General features: G+C 38.1%; 1 protein-coding gene and 3 long non-coding RNA genes across 7 annotated transcripts in view; 2 read left to right on the forward strand and 2 right to left on the reverse strand.

Annotated features, from left to right (window-relative positions):
* The first annotated feature begins 4,224 nt into the window (after nt 1-4,224).
* Nucleotides 4,225-5,584, forward strand: LOC144021180 (uncharacterized). The gene is made up of 3 exons (XR_013284066.1): nt 4,225-4,519; nt 4,961-5,191; nt 5,460-5,584. It is a non-coding gene; the product is annotated as an uncharacterized LOC144021180 (long non-coding RNA).
* Nucleotides 5,585-5,876: 292 nt separating this feature from the next.
* Nucleotides 5,877-7,226, reverse strand: LOC144020997 (uncharacterized). Its single transcript, XR_013284026.1, has 3 exons — nt 6,829-7,226; nt 6,379-6,465; nt 5,877-6,297 (listed from the first exon to the last, which is right to left on the reverse strand). It is a non-coding gene; the product is annotated as an uncharacterized LOC144020997 (long non-coding RNA).
* Nucleotides 7,227-12,778: 5,552 nt separating this feature from the next.
* The window catches only part of LOC144021150 (uncharacterized), a 16,272-nt gene continuing 8,653 nt past the window's right edge, over nt 12,779-20,397 (forward strand). For 3 of the 4 annotated variants that reach the window (XM_077525209.1, XM_077525212.1, XM_077525211.1), the window contains exons 1-4: nt 12,779-13,127; nt 19,691-19,735; nt 19,909-20,125; nt 20,241-20,316. In XM_077525209.1, the coding sequence (XP_077381335.1) occupies nt 19,722-19,735; nt 19,909-20,125; nt 20,241-20,316 (307 nt within the window). In that variant the 5' untranslated portion in view covers nt 12,779-13,127; nt 19,691-19,721. Of the gene's footprint in view, nt 13,128-19,337; nt 19,439-19,690; nt 19,736-19,908; nt 20,126-20,240; nt 20,317-20,397 lie in introns of all 4 variants that reach the window. The other variant, XM_077525210.1, reaches the window with a different exon arrangement.
* Nucleotides 13,958-16,691, reverse strand: LOC144021152 (uncharacterized). Its single transcript, XR_013284060.1, has 3 exons — nt 15,875-16,691; nt 15,421-15,507; nt 13,958-15,339 (listed from the first exon to the last, which is right to left on the reverse strand). It is a non-coding gene; the product is annotated as an uncharacterized LOC144021152 (long non-coding RNA).

The following is a 20,397-nucleotide window of genomic DNA, read 5'->3' on the forward strand; positions in this document are numbered from 1 at the left end:
GTCGTGATAATCCTTCGAAAAAAAGGAAAAATGACTCGTCAACAGATACGGATGATTTAGTAACCGCTGACGTATCGGTGAGTATGCTGGATTCCATAAATAAAAAACTTGACGTCCTCTGTCTTATCCGCGAGGACGTCAAAGAATTAAAGGCAAGTTTGGAATTCGTTAGCCAACAGGTAAGCGATCTCCAACGAGATAATTCCGAGCTACGCTCCTCTCTCGTAGCTGTCACAGCCGAGTTGGAGACGATTAAAAAGGAGAATAAAATGCTAAAGGAAACGGTCTTAGATGTTCAATCCCGTAGTATGCGGGAAAATCTAATATTTTCAGGTATATCCGAAAATACCCCAGATAATCCAGAGAGCGAGATAAAAAAATTTATGACATTATCGCTAAAGATCCCTCAGGAGACGGTAAATAATATCTCTTTTCACTGTGTACACCGGCTCGGAGCTCGTAAGGGCAATAAGCCCCGTCCTATTATTTTCTAAGTTCGAACATTTTAAACATAAATAATTGGTAAAAAGTAAAGGACGGGAGCTCAAAGGGACATCTTTCGGGATGAATGATCAATTCCCAAGAGGGATAAACGAGCGGCGAAAAGTACTGTTTCCTATAATGAAACAAAATAGACAGGAGGGTAAACGGACTTCGATGGTCGTTGATAAATTATATATCGACGGCCAACTATTCCGAAACCCAACCTCGACCCCTTGGCTGTTCTAACTGATAATTGGTAGAGCCGAGTATTGTGTGATTATTTGACGTATGTATATGTATGTGTATGTATATGTGTATATATGTATATGTATATATATGTGTATGTATATGTATGTATATGTATGTATATGTATGGATAATGGGTTATGAAACTGAGAATATGAATTTATATCATGTATAGGCTATATAATAAAAATAATAATAATAATAATAATAATAATAATAATAATAATAATAATAATAATATAAAAATATATTCTTACAAAAAATAATAATAATAATAATAAAAATAATAATCTCGCTTAGGTCACTATTTACTGGTGTATTGTTATGTTGAATCCCCCACAGATTTCCTTCACACTCACTTCCCCCCTCATTTCTTCACTATTATACTTATCTACTTGTTATCTCTCTCTTTATATAAATTATATAAATTGCCTAATTACTCTTTTGCTATCCTACAATATGTTAATATTAATAAGCAGCTCATATAGATGTATACATAAGACTGAGTCTATATTGCTTGTATGCAGAAATTAGTTCTGGTTTCCTGGAATGTGTGTGGCGCTCGCTCCCAGGCAAAAAGAATAAAAAAATTTGACCATCTCTCAAAATTTAAGGCAGATATTTGTCTCCTACAAGAAACCCACTTACAAAAATCAGAAGAAAAATTATTTATAGATAAAAATTTTAGTCAAGTTTACTCTGCCTCCTATAATAGTAGACAAAGAGGTGTCTCTATACTTATACATAAGAATTTATTCTTTACTCTAAATAATATAGTAATAGATTTAGAGGGCCGATATATTATTATCCAGGGTACTATATTTAATAAAGTATATACAATTGGTAATTTATATGCCCCAAATAATGATGACCCGGATTTTTTCCATGAATTTTTCTCTCGGTTACTCGATTTAGCAACAAATTCTACTATTATTATTGGAGGTGATTTTAACACGGTCTTAAACCCATTAATAGATCGTTCTAATAATACGATATATACAAGGCGATTACGATCCGCTAAAGTAATAGATGAATATATGGAGGATTTTGGCCTCAGCGATGGCTGGAGACTTCAAAACCCAACTAAGAAGGAATTTACTTTCTTTTCTGCGGTGCACCGATCATTCTCAAGAATTGATTTTTTCCTTACAAATAATTCTATTGTTGATAAAACTGCTATAAAAATACATTCTATAATTATAAGTGATCATGCACCAGTCTCCCTCACTCTACAAATTGACTCTACCTTTAAACTACCCCCGATATGGCGTTTTAACATCTCACTACTGAAAGACGTAGAGTTTGATAAAATTATTAGAAGGGAATGGGCAGATTTTTTGGAAATAAATGACTCTCCAAATATATCTCCATCTCTTCTCTGGGAAGCAGGGAAAGCGGTAATTAGAGGGAAAATTATATCATATTCAACTTATAAAAAGAAACAGGATCAAAAATTTGAAAAATACCTGGAAGATAAAATTAAACAACTAACGGATGAATATGCATTAAACCCAAATAATCAAATATGGACGGAACTACAGAATATAAAAATACAGTTAGATAACATGTTATCTAAAAAGACAGAGTTTATAATACAACAGTTGAGATATAATAATTTTGAACATAATAATAAATCAGGTAAATTTCTGGCAAATCAACTTCAACGGAATCGGGAAAAATCTCTTATAACGGCTATTAAAGATATAAATGGTGAATGCACACAATCACCAGAAGAAATTAACCATATTTTTTATAACTATTATCGAAATCTATACTCAGAAATTAATAGACCTAACCCTGAACATATTGAGATATTCCTAAATAGCTTAAATATACCTCAGTTATCTACTGAATATAAAGATATTCTAGATTCCCCGCTTACTATAGATGAGTTGTATCGTGCTTTAGACAGTATGCCTAATGGCAGAGCACCTGGTCCAGACGGCTATCCGGCTATATTTTTTAAACATTTCTGGTTAATGTTTGCTCCATTATTTCTAAGAGTAGTAACTGAAATTAAAAGTAAGGGTGATATACGTCAAGATATGAATATAGCAGCAATTAAACTTTTATTAAAGCCAGAAAAAGACCCCACCCTCCCGTCAAGTTACCGACCGATATCCCTAATTAATACCGATATTAAAATTATCGCTAAGGCCTTGGCATCTCGACTAGAGACAGTAATCTCGACAATTATTCATAGCGATCAAACAGGTTTGATTAAAGGTCGTCATTCTACTAATAATATTAGGAGGCTCTTCAACTTGATTAGTATGTCACAGCGGTATGATAAAAAGGCAGTTGTTATTTCGCTGGATGCAGAAAAAGCCTTCGATAAAGTTAACTGGTCCTTCCTCTTTGCATTCTTAAATAAATTCGGCTTCGGGGAGTCATTCATTCAATGGGTCTCAATATTATATGATTCTCCTAAAGCTACAGTTACTACTAATGGGATTACATCACAGAGTTTTACTCTACAAAGGGGTACAAGACAAGGGTGCCCAATGTCTCCTTTATTATTTGCTATATTTATTGAGCCACTTGCATTAGCTATACGTCAGGATAGACGGATCCAAGGAATCCACTCCGGGACAATAGAACATAAAATTAATCTATATGCCGATGATATACTACTCTATTTAGAAGAACCTGCTATCTCGTTAGGGGAAGCATTTAACTTAATAACTAAATTCTCTCACTTATCAGATTACTCTATTAACTGGACAAAATCAACATTATTACCTATTACAGAAAATTCATGGAACCCTACAAGTCAGGATCCACACTACTCCTTTCCTACAGGTAATTTAAAATACTTAGGTGTTAAAATTTCACCTAAGTTAACTGAATTAACTTCTTTAAATTTTTTACCATTATTGGATAGCATCCGTAGTGACCTGGAGCGCTGGAATAATCTTCCGATCTCTTTAATAGGACGGATAGCTACTATAAAAATGAAAGTTTTACCAAAGATTAATTATTTATTTTCAATGATTCCATTTAAACCTACGTCTAACTGGTTCCAATCGCTGGACTCTGCTATCATAAAATTCTATTGGAATAAAAAAAAAGCTAAAATTAGTCTATCTACTCTTCAGGAAAGTAAATCTAAAGGAGGTTTAGAGGCACCAAACTTTATGTACTATTATATAGCTAATCAACTACAATATCTTGAGCTATGGACACAACCCAACAGAGATACTAACTGTTGGTTGGAATTGGTGCAGAAGGATTGTAAGAATCTTAGACTGTTAGATTTACTCTTTATTACAAAATCAATAAAACGATATAATTGTTTTAAAAACCCAATGATAGCCGCCACCCTGACTGCCTGGTGGAAGGCATTAGAAATTACAAACTCCCAATTGGCGCCCTGTGGGCTCTCTCCCATTTGGCATAACCCCGACTTTCAACTTAATAATCAGTCGTTCCATTTAAGCTTATGGGAGCAGAAAGGAATTACACACCTTCATCATCTTTTCTCAGATAATAGGTCGCTTGCACATGTCGTCACTTCCGCCTCGGATTTCTCGTAGTCGCCATGCTGGGTGGCCTCCATTTACGTAGCGATTCGGTCTAACACGTATCTATCACGTTTGTTTTCTGCGTTTAAAATGGTACATTGTTGCTGCATCGTTGGCTGTTCGAACAAAGCCAAGGGGGAAAATGGTCGGTCTTTTTTCCGAATTCCGAAAATAATTAGGAACCAGGGCCTGGAGACAGAGGAGTGCGGACTCCGGAGGGAAGTCGTTACTTTGGGCTCGTGTGTGCAGCGATCACTTTGTGAGCGGTAAGCTTGTTTACCTTTATTTAATGCATGAGGATTAATAACGTTTCGACCGCCCATATATGGGCAAGTTGCTTATGTTTTGGATTCATGAGCAAGCAAGTTCGGTAGTATAAGCTGGCTAGCGGACGTTAGCCGAAAGCTAACATCGAACATTTTCACCCAAGTAGTGCCAGTGCAAAGTGTTTACTGCTGAAATTGGATTGATTAGTCTTGGGCTTTTAATGCCGATAACATGTTTTTTGGTGGCAAAATGTAAACTTGGGAAAAAAAAGAGACAGAAGGGGCTGATGCAAGAAAACAGACCCCCGGGGGTGATGCAAGAAAACAGACCCCCGGTAGCCTACACATCATGCTAAAGAACTTATTCACGGCCACCCTACTGCGGTAAAATAACCAGTCTTTCCATATTTTATTTGTTTATATATTTGTTTATTTTAACAGGTCGCCCTGCGCCCGTTTTTCTGTCCAATCATCCCGACTGGGCTCCAACATTAAAGTTGGGTCCCAAGTTACAACATCTATGTCTCAGCCCAGTCGGTGCCAAGATATGAACGTGCACAGGAGAGACAAGCAAAGAAAAGACGACTCGAAGTGGCAGAGATTGTTGCAGTTATGCAGCCAGATGGCTCCAGTAACCTGTACCCTCAAGTCCTGCTGACATCGTTGACTCTGGTATGCCACTCAGAATTCATTACATGATATATTGTATGCATGAGTGAATGTATGTGTTTGTTTGTGTGTGTACACGCACCTTATATTTTAGAGACATTTGGAAGTGTTTATAGAAATAAGTATTTGCCTGTAGCAATGTTCATACATTAAAAAATGCAACAAAATGTGTACATTTCTTTTACACTGACAAAAAAACTATACTACTTTACTATATTAAACCTATTACTGGTACCGTATTTTTTTGTGATTTATTTATTTTTTTCTTTAGGGATCTCATGCCACACCGACTTGATTGCCAATGACATGATGGAAACGAAGGCGAGCATCAAAGCATTGGAGGAGGACAACATGCGACTGTTTGTTTGGCGCTAATAAAGGCAGCGTTTATACAAATTCTATTGTTGGGTTTGTTTACAAAGCTATACATAATACAAATGACAGGATTTGACTCAATGTGCAATATGATCCCTCTTAAAGTAATGGCATAAATCTCTATTATTTCTAAAAGCACAAAAAATGAAGTGAATAATGATTAGATGTAGTAATTTCAGGGTTAAAAATTGAACTGTTAATTAATGTAGTTTATTTTAGCACAGGTGCCTACCATCCTGAGATGACGGTATGATGTAATGTTGATGGGGTACGCAATGACTTTCATTATGCTATGTACAGAGGAAAAAGTTGCTCTCTTTTAAATTTGTTTAATGTAAGACAAGTACCAGTACTGTGTTACAGTTTTCCCAATAATCCTTGTTTCACACTTGTCACAAAACCACTGTCCTTTTGGCAGTCTAGATTGGCACACTTCAAGTGATATCATTTGATTTTACAATCTGCTGCAGCACAAAAAACTACTTTATTCCGCATCTTTGAAGTACATGAGCAAGTGGTAGGTGACAGCGGCTGAGCAGGAACACTGGAAGTCCACTGCTGATCTAGTAAATGCTCTCCCGAGCAGTTCAGGTAAGGAGGGGATTTTGGGAAAAAAAAACTCTGGCTTTTCCAACTGGCCAAAACGAGCGATCTGGGTGGACTCGCTCAATCACACTTTGTCCACACCACAAAGTCGCAGAAGTCCGTCCAGTTAAACTCATCTGTGCCTGAATCTGAAAATATTACAAACATTGTAATGAAAATATGAAACATAGAATTAAATAAGAAACTACAAAAAGTAAAGCCATACATACCTGGTAATACTATTGGTGTTGTCGTGACAAGTGATGGGAATTGTTGCCATCTGGCACCAGACAGAAATTGGGTGTTGTGACAGCCTCCTTAACCGTGAGATCATAAGAAAAGCTGTCAGTATGCTCAGTGGTTACCATGAACATGTTTTATTGTACTGGAAACTGAAACTAAAAATACGTCCTCTGAGAGTGGTTAACCTTAACCATTTAGAATAAGTTGATTAAGTAACATGTAACTAGTGAAAGGGTAGCATTAAATTTAAGCCACGGGGAGGCTGTGCAGTTACTTTTTATTCTTATACGCTCTGCCATATTTGCCTGTTATAAAATTATTAGAAAAACCACATCAGGTAAAGCCAGCTGTGCATGTAAACACAATGATAACAGGAAGCCTGAGAACAAATCAACATTTTTGTGTGCAGAATTACCAACACCATGTGGTTTACTTACGTGCAACAGCAACCGTTTCTTCTGATGCGATGTTAAAGTTTACACTCTGTATCCACCCGCTTACAAAATAATTGTAAGCCTCCAGGGATTTGTTGGCGTGTTATGGAGCATGTTGTCAACACGAGGTAGGGAAAGATGTCCAGAGATGTCACATTTGGCCAGCAAGCTTTCTCCGTCAAAAAAAAAAATCACCCTTGGTCAGGACGTAATTAGGATCAATCCCGCCACACAGAGACACCTTCTGCCTGTATCGTTGTTTTTGATCTTCCGGTAAATCGTGAAAATACTGCGAAAATTACATCAGGTTGATAAGCTCTACCGTGTAACTCGCGAGTGTACCTTGTGAACCGGCGGACACCCAATATGGCGCCCGAAGGAAAAAACCCCATGATGCATTACGATGTGCAAGCGACCTATAAGTTTATATCGTATACAAACTTGTTTCAAAAATATGAAATAAAAAACGGAAATTTCTTACATTATCTGCAAGTTAAAAATATGGTTAAGAAACAAATCCCAACACTTCAGGATACGCTCCAACCGCCTGTCTTAGCTAAAGATATTATAAAGCTTTCTCCAACAACAATAAAGAAAATATCAAAAATATATGTTATTTTTATACACAAAACGTATTTACCGACTTTAAAATGGGAAAAAGACTTGTCTATAGTTCCGGAACCAGACTTTTGGACCCAAATCTGTGAAAATGTATTTAAAATGACCAAACAGACAAATTTGCAACTTATCCAATATAAGATACTTTATAGAACATATATTACACAAAAAATGATGAAAAAAATGGGACTCTCTGACTCCGACATTTGTCTCCAGTGCTCACAAAACACTGCCGATACTTATCTTCATGCTTTATGGTCATGTACTCCAGTGCTGCATTTCTGGACTAAAATCTTGGAAAAGTTCGCTGATATATTAAACTGTAGGCTTCCTTTATCTCCAAGATTGTGTTTACTAGGTGACTTAACAATAACTGAGCTACCATGTAAACAATCTCAATCTATACTTATAGCCCTTACTATTGCTAAAAAAAAATAATCCTTGTCAATTGGAAAAATAAACAATCTCTAAATATCGACCACTGGTTAAACTTACTAATAAATTATATCTCAATGGAAAAAATCTCTGCCTTAAATAAAAATCAAGTATCAAGATTTAAACAAATATGGTCTATGTACATAAATATTTTAATCTTAATTTGGCAACTTAATCCTGCCTAGATTCTGCCTGTTAACGAGAGCCACCACATCGTTACAACTTCTGTTTTCGCTGCTTCTGTATTTGGTATTTTGTATCTGATTGTTTTTATTTTTATATAGTCAGGAACCTAGTTGCTGCTAGTGGGCTCGAGCACACCACACTATACGACACTATACTCACTAACTCCTTAAGATTTATTTCTAGTGGGCACTAAGCATCAACACTTGGTGTTACTGCATGCTAATTAGTCCATTTTCTTGACGCCGTCCCCCGTGGTCGGGCGGGGGTAGCTCTGCTGCTATATAATATATTATTTATTTAATGTAAATATATCAGGATGGTAGGCACCTGTGCTAAAATAAACTTAATTAACAGTTCAATTTTATCCGTGAAAATACTACATCTAATCATTATTCACTTCATTTTTTGTGTTTTTAGAAATAATAAAGATTTATGCCATTATTTTAAGAGGGACAATCTTGCACATTGAGTCAAATCCTGTCATTTGTATTATGTATAGCTTTGTAAACAAACCCAACAATAGAATTTGTATAATCGCTGCCTTTATTAGCTCCAAACAAACAGTAGCATGCTGTCCTCCTCCAATGCTTTGACGCTCGCCTTCGTTTCCATCATGTCATTGGCAATCAAGTCGGTTTGGCATGAGATCCCTAAAGAAATCCATCCATCCATCCATCCATTTTCTTGACCGCTTATTCCTCACAAGGGTCGCGGGGGCTGCTGGCGCCTATCTCAGCTGGCTCTGGGCAGTAGGCGGGGGACACCCTGGACTGGTTGCCAACCAATCGCAGGGCACACAGAGACGAACAACCATCCACACTCACACGCACACCTAGGGACAATTCGGAGCGCCCAATTAACCTGCATGTCTTTGGAATGTGGGAGGAGACCGGAGTATCCCTAAAGAAATGAAAATGTAAAACAAAAAAGATCACAAAAAAAAAATACGGTACCAGTAATAGGTTTAATATAGTACTGTTCCTGTAACTAGCCTTTTTTTTGTCAGTGTAAAAGAAATTTACACATTTTGTTGATTTTTTTAATGTATGAACATTGCTACAGGCAAATACTTATTTCCATAACCACTCCCAAATGTCTCTAAAATATAAGGTGCGTGTACACACACAAACATAAACACATACATTCATTCATGTATACAATATATCATGTAATGAATTCTGAGTGGCATACCAGAGTCAATGATGTCAGCAGTACTTGAGGGTACAGGTTACTGGAGCCACCTGGCTGCATAACTGCAACAAACTCTCTGCCACTTCGAGTCGTCTTTTCTTTACTTGTCTCTCCTGTGCACGTTCATATCTGAGACATAGATGTTGTAACTTGGGACCCAACTTTAATGTTGGAGCCCAGTCGGGATGATTGGACAGAAAAACGGGCGCAGGGCGACCTGTTAAAATAAACAAATATATAAACAAATAAAATATGGAAAGACTGGTTATTTTGCCGTAGTAGGGTGGCCGTGAATAAGTTCTTTAGCATGATGTGTAGGCTACCGGGGGTCTGTTTTCTTGCATCACCCCCGGGGGTCTGTTTTCTTGCATCACCCCTTTCTGTCTCTTTTTTCCAAGTTTACATTTTGCCACCAAAAAACATGTTATCGGCATTAAGAGCCCAAGATTAATCCATCCAATTTCGGCAGTAAACACTTTGCACTGGCACTACTTTGGGTGAAAATGTTCGATGTTAGCTTTCGGCTAACGTCCGCTAGCCAGCTTGTACTACCGAACTTGCTTGCTCATGAATCCAAAAAATAAGCAACTTGCCCATATATGGGCGGTCGAAACGTTATTAATCCTCATGCATTAAATAAAGGTAAACAAGCTTACCGCTCACAAAGTGATCGCTGCACACACGAGCCCAAAGTAACGACTTGCCTCCGGAGTCCGCACTCCTCTGTCTCCAGGCCCTGGTTCCTAATTATTTTCGGAATTCGGAAAAGAAAGACCGACCATTTTCTCCCTTGGCTTTGTTCGAATAGCCAATAATGCAGCAACAATGTGCCATTTTAACCGCAGACAACAAAAGTGATATGTGTTTGAACAAATCACTACGTGGAGGTGGAGACCACCCAGGATGGCGACAACAACAAATCCGTGGCGGAAGTGACGACATGTGCAAGCGACCTATACACTTTGTAAATATACACATAGGGCACACAACACATTTCTTGGTGGGGTGGGGAAGGGTGGAAACACCGTCTTCACCCGCCGGGCCTCGTTCTGCGGCCTTGGGCTCGGGGGTGTGGGCGGGGGTGTTCCGGGCGTCTGGGTCGGCTCGCCGACCGGTGTCCGCTCGGGTGGCTTGGGGGTGGCCTTGGTGCTGCCGCGGCCTGGGGATTCCGGGGGGGGGTTGGTGCTCGCTTTGCTGGCCCGCGGTTGACGGCTTCTTTCTTTGGTGGTGGTCCTTATGCATGCCAGATCCATCGCACCAGCATCTACTGAAACTCAAACAGAATTTGCCTCTCCCTCCCACAGCCCCTTGAATCAGTGGGTGCTGGTGTCTGTGGATCTCACTTTGCTTTATCTATCCTTCCCTCCTTCCTCTCTTTAGTTTTTCCTCTGGTCACTTGAGATCTCAATTTATTGGAAGTTTGAGGTTTCTGGGGTTGGCATAAGACTCTGGTTTTGTAACCACGCAGGAGGGGTTTGGTTGGTGCTGGATTTCACTTTGATGGATTGGATGTACTGGCTTCTATGGATCTCACTCTGCCTCATCGATCCTTCCCTCCTTCCTCTCTTTAGTTTTTCCTCTGGTCTCTTGAGATCTCGCTAATTTGTTGGAATTTAGAGGCTTCCGGGGTTGGCGTAAGACTTTGATTTTGTAACCATGGTCGAAGGCAGGAAGTGTTTGGTCGGTGCTGGATTTCACTTTGATTTATCTTTCTTTTCTCTTTATTTTTTCTGACCTTTTCTCTGGTCTCCTGACCATTTGAACCTCACGACTCTGGCAAGATTCTGAAGTACCTGGTTAAGGCGAAGGGTAATGGGATATTTATAAGGTTTTAGGTGACTTAATGAGTATAAATTTATACGTATTTGCACGCACACGCACGCGCACGCACGCAAACGCACGCACGCAAACGCACGCACACATACACACACACACACACACAAAAAAAAAGAGCAATGATGATAAGACGTTGAATCGGTAAGACTACCGAATGAACAATTCTGAGCTCTTTTTTTAAAAGGAAAAAATACAAATAAAATAATAATAATAATAATTCAACGTGAAAAAAATTCGGAGTAAAAATTCAAGGTGACAAAAATTCGGTGTAAAAAAGCTACGCGTTAAAAAAAGTCACGACAACATCCGGGCATTCAAGGCCGAAGCAAACGATCCCCGTTTCAACTCATCCAACGTCTAACCAATCACATTTTGCTCCACTCATCATGTGACTCACTCCAGTCTCCGACACAAATGGACATGTGAACCAGAACAATGTCGACCAATGCACATGATGGAGCTACGGTGGTGAGTTTGTTCAATTTATTTTCCGTTTGTGGTGTAAACTTGACTAATAATTTTGAATTAACACGTTGCACATTAAATCGATTTGTTCAACTTTTACTTAACTTTTATTGAAGTGCCGTTCGTGAAAACTGCATTAGCAAATACTAGCTGTGGCTGCGTTAGCAAATAGTGGGTGTTACAAGCTCGGCACTATGCTATGACGTGCTGCCGCTAGCAGCGGCCCAATTGAAATTCGTTCTCAATAAACGGGACAAATACGTCATATTGAAACGCCAGTGTTTACACTCAATTCTTTTTCAATTCGATAGCATTTTATCTTACGTTTTTAGTGATGAGAGTTCGAGAGATTGCATTATTATCTCGTATTCAAGCATGTTTAACAAGTTTGAACTTGTGTCTTTTCCTATAAAGAGATATTTAGTTGTATGACTTGTATACTTGCTAGCTATTTTGGTGCCCTAAGCATAAATGTTTTGTTCCGTCCGCACACCCCAACACCCCATCACCCCTCCCCTGGTAGAAATGAACTGATCTGAGTATTTGTCAGTTTTGCTTTATTAAACAAAATAACTTTTAAGTAGGGCTGGGTTTGAAATATCGATAAATCTCCATCATATCGATACACCTTTTCATATCCCAATATCGATACATAAAACCATGTATCAATATATCGACCCCCCCATTTTTGTCAATTTATTTACACAGCCTGTGCTGTGGTTGTAATTTATTTAAATTATTATTTATTGTTTTTATCAGGCCATGTTAAATGAAACAGATTAATGTAACTGCAATGGACTCAATTCCTAATGTAAATATTCATATTCTTACTAATGCATTAAATTAGAGCAAGAAGTTTCTACTCTTTGCAGCATTGGTACTTTTGACTGTCTAAAATATGTGCTGCATGAATTCCTCAACTGAATCGAAAATCGTTGTGAATCATGAATTGAATCGGGCCCTTGTGAATCGAATTAAATCGATTCTGGAAATCTGAATCGATACCCAGCCCTACTTGTAAGTGTCAATATTGAAGTTTTAAAAATGTTCACAAAAATAAGTGATAACTACCAACATAGACCAGCGATACCACTCGTCCAGTAAATAATGCTACGTTATTTTTTGTATTTATTAACATGCTTTACAAGCTTTTATTTTAAATATTAGACACTGATATTATAATTACTAATATGATTATTTTTACGGGCTTGATTTGTTTTTTGGTGCCCCCTTAGCAATGGCGGAGCCAGAGGGGGGGCCGGGGTGGCACGTGCCCCTGCTGAAATGTGATTGGACCCAGCAGACGCCAAATGATTGACATATCACGGCACCGGGGCAGTGACGTCGCACGCCTGGCCGATGCAGCCTGCCAGCATTTTTTTTTCCAAGCAGACGCCTACTAATTGTTATGCCCCTCCTGAACAGTAGCTGGCGCTACTTACGACAAAGCATTATAATCCACCTCACTAGGAGTCTGGAGAAGGAGAATCATCTGTTTTAAGGAGCAGTCTCCTGAGTACCGAGAATGCATGTTGGCGTTTGGCTATATCATGTTTGTTTGCCTGTGAGACGTGAGTGACTGTTTAAAATAACTTTTATGTTCAGATTATGGGTGTCAAAATTGTCGCATTATTATCTCGTTAACTTAAAGTGCCTTTAACGGCACTATTTTTTTTAACGCTCGATTAACGACCGCTCCTTATTTGTAAAGCCTCTACTCAGGGAATAGGTCGCTTGCACGTGTCGTCACTTCCGCCTCGGATTTCTCGTAGTCGCCATGCTGGGTGGCCTCCATTTACGTAGCGATTCGGTCTAACACGTATCTATCACGTTTGTTGTCTGCGTTTAAAATGGTACATTGTTGCTGCATCGTTGGCTGTTCGAACAAAGCCCAGGGGGAAAATGGTCGGCCTTTCTGCCGAATTCCGAAAATAATTAGGAACCAGGGCCTGGAGACAGAGGAGTGCGGACTCCGGAGGGAAGTCGTTACTTTGGGCTCGTGTGTGCAGCGATCACTTTGTGAGCGGTAAGATTATTTACCTTTATTTAATGTAATGCATGAGGATTAATAACGTTTCGACCGCGCATATATGGGCAAGTTGCTTATGTTTTGGATTCATGAGCAAGTAAGTTCGGTAATACAAGCTGGCTAGCGGACGTTAGCCGAAAGCTAACATCGAACATTTTCACCCAAGTAGTGCCAGTGCAAAGTGTTTACTGCTGAAATTGGATTGATTAGTCTTGGGCTCTTAATGCCGATAACATGTTTTTTGGTGGCAAAATGTAAACTTGGAAAAAAGAGACAGAAGGGGGTGATGCAAGTAAACAGACCCCCGGTAGCCTACACATCATGCTAAAGAACTTATTCACGGCCACCCTACTGCGGCAAAATAGCCAGTCTTTCCATATTTTATTTGTTTATATATTTGTTTATTTTAACAGGTCGCCCTGCGCCCGTTTTTCTGTCCAATCATCCCGACTGAGCTCCAACATTAAAGTTGGGTCCCAAGTTACATCTATGTCTCAGCCCAGTCGGTGCCAAGATATGAACGTGCACAGGAGAGACAAGCAAAGAAAAGGCGACTTGAAGTGGCAGAGATTGTTGCAGTTATGCAGCCAGATGGCTCCAGTAACCTGTACCCTCAAGTACTGCTGACATCATTGACTCTGGTATGCCACTCAGAATTCATTACATGATATATTGTATGCATGAGTGAATGTATGTGTTTGTTTGTGTGTGTACATGCACCTTATATTTTAGAGACATTTGGAAGTGTTTATAGAAATAAGTATTTGCCTGTAGCAATGTTCATACATTAAAAAATGCAACAAAATGTGTACATTTCTTTTACACTGACAAAAAAACTATACTACTGTACTATATTAAACCTATTACTGGTACCGTATTTTTTTGTGATCTTTTTTTATTATTATTTCTTTAGGGATCTCATGCCACACCGACTTGATTGCCAATGACATGGTGGAAACGAAGGCGAGCATCAAAGCATTGGAGGAGGACAACATGCGACTGTTTGTTTGGCGCTAATAAAGGCAGCGTTTATACAAATTCTATTGTTGGGTTTGTTTACAAAGCTATACATAATACAAATGACAGGATTTGACTCAATGTGCAATATGGTCCCTCTTAAAGTAATGGCATAAATCTCTATTATTTCTAAAAGCACAAAAAATGAAGTGAATAATGATTAGATGTAGTAATTTCAGGGTTAAAAATTGAACTGTTAATTAATGTAGTTTATTTTAGCACAGGTGCCTACCATCCTGAGATGACGGTATGATGTAATGTTGATGGGGTACGCAATGACTTTCATTATACTATGTACAGAGGAAAAAGTTGCTCTCTTTTAAATTTGTTTAATGTAAGACAAGTACCAGTACTGTGTTAGTTTCCCAATAATCCTTGTTTCACACTTGTCACAAAACCACTGTCCTTTTGGCAGTCTAGATTGGCACACTTCAAGTGATATCATTTGATTTTTCAATCTGCTGCAGCACAAAAAAAACTACTTTATTCCGCATCTTTGAAGTACATGAGCAAGTGGTAGGTGACAGCGGCTGAGCAGGAACACTGGAAGTCCACTGCTGATCTAGTAAATGCTCTCCCGAGCAGTTCAGGTAAGGAGGGGACTTTGGGGGGGGAAAGAAACTCTGGCTTTTCCAGCTGGCCAAAACGAGCGATCTGGGTGGACTCGCTCAATCACACTTTGTCCACACCACAAAGTCGCAGAAGTCCCGTCCAGTTAAACTCATCTGTGCCTGAATCTGAAAATATTACAAACATTGTAATGAAAATATGAAACATAGAATTAAATAAGAAACTACAAAAAGTAAAGCCATACATACCTGGTAATACTATTGGTGTTGTCGTGACAAGTGATGGGAATTGTTGCCATCCGGCACCAGACAGAAATTGGGTGTTGTGACAGCCTCCTTAACCGTGAGATCATAAGAAAAGCTGTCAGTATGCTCAGTAGTTACCATGAACACGTTTTATTGTACTGGAAACTGAAACTAAAAATACGTCCTCTGAGAGTGGTTAACCTTAACCATTTAGAATAAGTTGATTAAGTAACATGTAACTAGTGAAAGGGTAGCATTAAATTTAATTAAGCCACGGGGAGGCTGTGCAGTTACTTTTTATTCTTATACGCTCTGCCATATTTGCCTGTTATAAAATGATTAGAAAAACCACATCAGGTAAAGCCAGCTGTGCATGTAAACACAATGATAACAGGAAGCCTGAGAACAAATCAACATTTTTGTGTGCAGAATTACCAACACCATGTGGTTTACTTACGTGCAACAGCAACCGTTTCTTCTGATGCGATGTTAAAGTTTACACTCTGTATCCACCCGCTTACAAAATAATTGTAAGCCTCCAGGGATTTTTGGCGTGTTATGGAGCATGTTGTCAACACGAGGTAGGGAAAGATGTCCAGAGATGTCACATTTGGCCAGCAAGCTTTCTCCATCAAAAAAAAAATCACCCTTGGTCAGGACGTAATTAGGATCAATCCCGCCACACAGAGACACCTTCTGCCTGTATCGTTGTTTTTGATCTTCCGGTAAATCGTGAAAATACTGCGAAAATGACATCAGGTTGATAAGCTCTACCGTGTAACTCGCGAGTGTACCTTGTGAACCGGCGGACACCCAATATGGCGCCCGAAGAAAAAATTCCCATGATGCATTACGATGTGCAAGCGACCTATTCTAGTCACCACGCAGTAGAAACGTCCACGTCAAAACTACCCAATAGAAATGCACAGGAGCTAAAATACAGTGTTTAAGGGGCAGAATATAGGTGGAGGAGCCATTTGGACTGTGTCTCACCACTACCACCCGTGCCTTGCTTTGAAAGAACGCACTCGGTTAGCCGTTGCGTTCGCACCGAGCACCAAGAGGCGTCCATGGGCACTCTGAAACCCCTGTGAGAGTAAAGAGCCGAATGGACGCCGTCTTGACAGTTGGAGTGAGCACAAGCCTATTTATCTTTAAATGTGAGGCGTATTTTATTCAGCATCTCCACAAAATATCTCATCAGGGTGAAAGTGAAACTACCGATGTGTTCGCTGTAACAGTAGAGCGGCCTCAGCTGCGTCTCGCATCCGAGAACTTAACAAAATAAAAGCCTCCGACGTCATAAAAAGGAGTCACTATAACACAATTTAGCAGTAATAAATTAAATGATACTGCCTAATGTGTGGGGATTGGCGTCAAGTTGTATTTTACAATTTTAAAATGTGCAGAAACTCGCAAGTTACTTATTGTTTAAAATTACAGAGCTATTAATATGAAAAGAACACATCGGTCGTTTCTGGTTCCTATGCAGTAAAAATTCGTCATTTTACAATGCACATCCTATTTCACTTCACAAAATAAAAGCTTAGAGCGAATGCATATATTTGTGGGGACTGTGTTGTATTTTACAGTTTTAAAAATGTGCATAATTTCACAAGTTACTTCATGTTAAAAATTAGGCAGCTCCTAATATGAAAAGAGAAATGCATTGAGCTTTCACTATTGTCTTACAAATGCAATTATACCATGTTGTAGTGAGAGAAAAATGACCAAAACAAATCAGTCACGCTTTGGTTTGGTTGTACAGTACAGCACATATTTTATTTGTATTTTTTTAAACTTTTTTTCTTGAATTGTTATGAAATTACTCTATCAATGAATTTTTTAATTTTTTTAAATTGAATTATTATGAAATTGCTCTATCAATGACTAAAAAAAAATAAAACCATATTGAAATTGGGGGGGGGGGGGTACATTTTATTGTAAATGTAGGTATAAATTGAGATATAAAATGTGCAATTAATGTGTGATTAATAGTCAGTTAATTATTGAAGTAATGCGATAAATTATGATTACAAATTTTAATCCACTGACACCTCTAGTTCAGATAGATTGTTTTGGACGGACATCAATAAGCAACGTAGTTTTGTGCAAGGTAAAAATAAGTATGTTGTTGTTGTTATGCAATACAATAGCACCCTCCAATGGTTGAAAGTTCAAACCGACACTAACTGATGTTTGCATTTACAGGTAGAAGGGGAGGATTTATTAACATGATTATTAATTAATCACATTAATAAATTATGTGGTTGTAAATGAAGTAGTAGTTGGAGTAATAAATTTATTTTTCATAGGGTGTGTGGAAAATGAAGTTTGGCACTTCGACAGGATCTTTAGTCATACTGTAATACAAATTTGCATTATGTTCATATTATAATGTTATGTTGATAAAAGTACTGTAATTGCATGAATACAGTATCTGCATGTGCGTGCAAGTTCATTCAAGTTAAACAGTGCTGAATTATTATTTTTTTGTACATTTTATACATTCTTAATAAACGGCACATTATGTGCAAAAATCTTCCCTGTGCTTAATATGTACTTAAATATATTTGAACATCGATAGAGACTCCGATTGAAATTAATTTTCATGAAAACAAATTTGGCACCATCTTTGGATGAAGTATCCTTGGCCCCCCCCCTGGCCCCCCTATTTATAAAAGTCTGGCTCCGCCACTGCCCCTTAGGCAGTTGGTGCCCTATACGCGCAGTGCGTGGTAAGCGTATGCGGAGCGCCGTGTCTGCTTGTATAAAATAGGTCAGGACAGGTGTATAATCTACACAAAGGAGGGAGTACTTAAAGTGTCATTATTTCAGAAATCACAACATGGCAGTGCTCCAGACTAACTTTTTATTACTAGGAGCACCGTGACCCTAACCTGAAATTTTAGTGGCGCAAGTTGCACCACTATGCACATTAGGGGTGTGAATTGCCTAGTACCTGACGATTCGATTCGTATCACGATTCACAGGTCACGATTCGATTCGATACCGATTAATCCCGATACGAATTTATAAGTCGATTATTGCGATTTTTTTCATTCAAATTTAGAAAATACTAATCAGTAAGCTTGTAGAGTGTAAGATTTATATGAAAATGTATTATTTATTTATCTGAAATTTCAGTCTTATAGAGGTTGTAATCTGTTTCATGTTTGAACAGCATTAAAATAAAATATTAAGGCTTAATGTTCCGTTCATATAACATTCTTCCATGCTCAAGGTGTGAATCCTAACCCGAAGTCAGACGTTTGGTTGAATATTTTTCCATTAAAAATGGAAGTTCAAAAATCGATTCACACACACACACACACAAAAGGCAATGATGATAAGACGTTGAATCGGTAAGACTACCGAATGAACAATTCTGAGCTCTTAAAAAAAAAAAAAAAAAAAAAAACGATTTTTTTTTAATTGAATCGATTCGAGAATCGTGCGATGTAGTATCGCGATATATCGCCGAATCGATTTTTTTTTAACACCCCTAATGCACATTATAAATTAACTTGTAAAGTTATTAATTAATTATTAATGTATTAATCCCGCTTATTTTCACTATATTACTGATGGTCTGAAGTGTGGAGCCAGAAGTATGACAGGAACAAAAAATATTCAAGATAAAAAAAAAATAAAATAAATAAAAAATCTTCAAATTTACTGGTTGCGTTGGTGTGAGTAGACTCAATTTAGTTGCACTGTCTCAAATTATGGGGGAAAAATGCCCCCATTTAGGGGCAGTCTGGAGCCCTGCAATATGGTCACATCATTAAATCCAGTAACATTTAGATGTGGTCACCATCATTAAATCCAGTCACATTTATATGTTGAAAACATAAATAATCTTTGCACTTCTTGTTTATAATACCGTGCTTACTTTTTCCATGTTTGTGTGATCGCAGGACAATCAAGATGATATTTTGCAGTCTGCCCGCCGTTTATTTGATTTAATTCGCTCGTCTCGCCAACAGTCCAGTGGTGGGGTCACAAATCAACATATAAGGTTTAGTATTAAACTTTCATGTAATGTACATATGGCTTAATTTACATATCGACTCCTTAAAATAATCAGTTTTTTTTTTTTTTTCATATTTATCCGGAAAGACACAAATTGAATCATTTGCATCATGAGGAGATTATTTAGGAAAAAAAATATTCTTGCAAAAAATGACTTGGGCAATTATTTTAAGAGGGTGACGATATATGTTGTAGATGTATTGATGATTAATAAATATGCTTGTATACAATCTCGCAGAGAACAGAGTCGGCCACCACAGGCATTCCAAATGGAGATGACCAGGTGAAGACAAATTTGACATGTTTAGCATGAGCTTTTAACTTAAGGCGAATGTTAAATTAGTTGTGAAATGAAAATAAATAATCATAGTAGGATTTGATAATAATCAATTATCATATAATGTAAACAGATAGGGTTGTAGTTAATGTTTTATTTATCTTTAAAAAAAATTATAGGTCTTTTCCAGGTATTTTCACCAGGGGCAGAGGGAAGAGACGCTTTCCTGCAGCGAGTCCTGTTCCTGCCAAGAGGTCCAAACCATTTGATTTAGCTTTCTATTTGTTGCCAAAGAGTTATGAAAAGACACCAAAAGAGGAGGAGCAAATAGCCCATATACATGCAGGACTGGGCCGTAGGACGGCTCATCTAGATGAAAGCACAACACATGAAGAGGTGATAACTGCAACTATTCAGGCCTGTTGTACTGTAAGCCGTGACGCCATTCAGTGTCCTTGATTCGATTTCTAATTTCATTGACAAATTGTTACTTTTTATTTTCCTTATACAGTTATGTGAAACCCTCAAAGTTTTATTCCCACAATTGGGGACAATTACTGGTGGGTGGCTGCTATACAAACCAACAGGTGAGTCAACACACATTTGTGTGTTAGTGTTCTTTGTCATTAAACAAACAAAAAACATTAAAAGATTTCCTCAAAGTAATT

Source organism: Festucalex cinctus, chromosome 6, assembly GCF_051991245.1.
Source record: "Festucalex cinctus isolate MCC-2025b chromosome 6, RoL_Fcin_1.0, whole genome shotgun sequence".
NCBI classification, from domain to species: domain Eukaryota; kingdom Metazoa; phylum Chordata; class Actinopteri; order Syngnathiformes; family Syngnathidae; genus Festucalex; species Festucalex cinctus.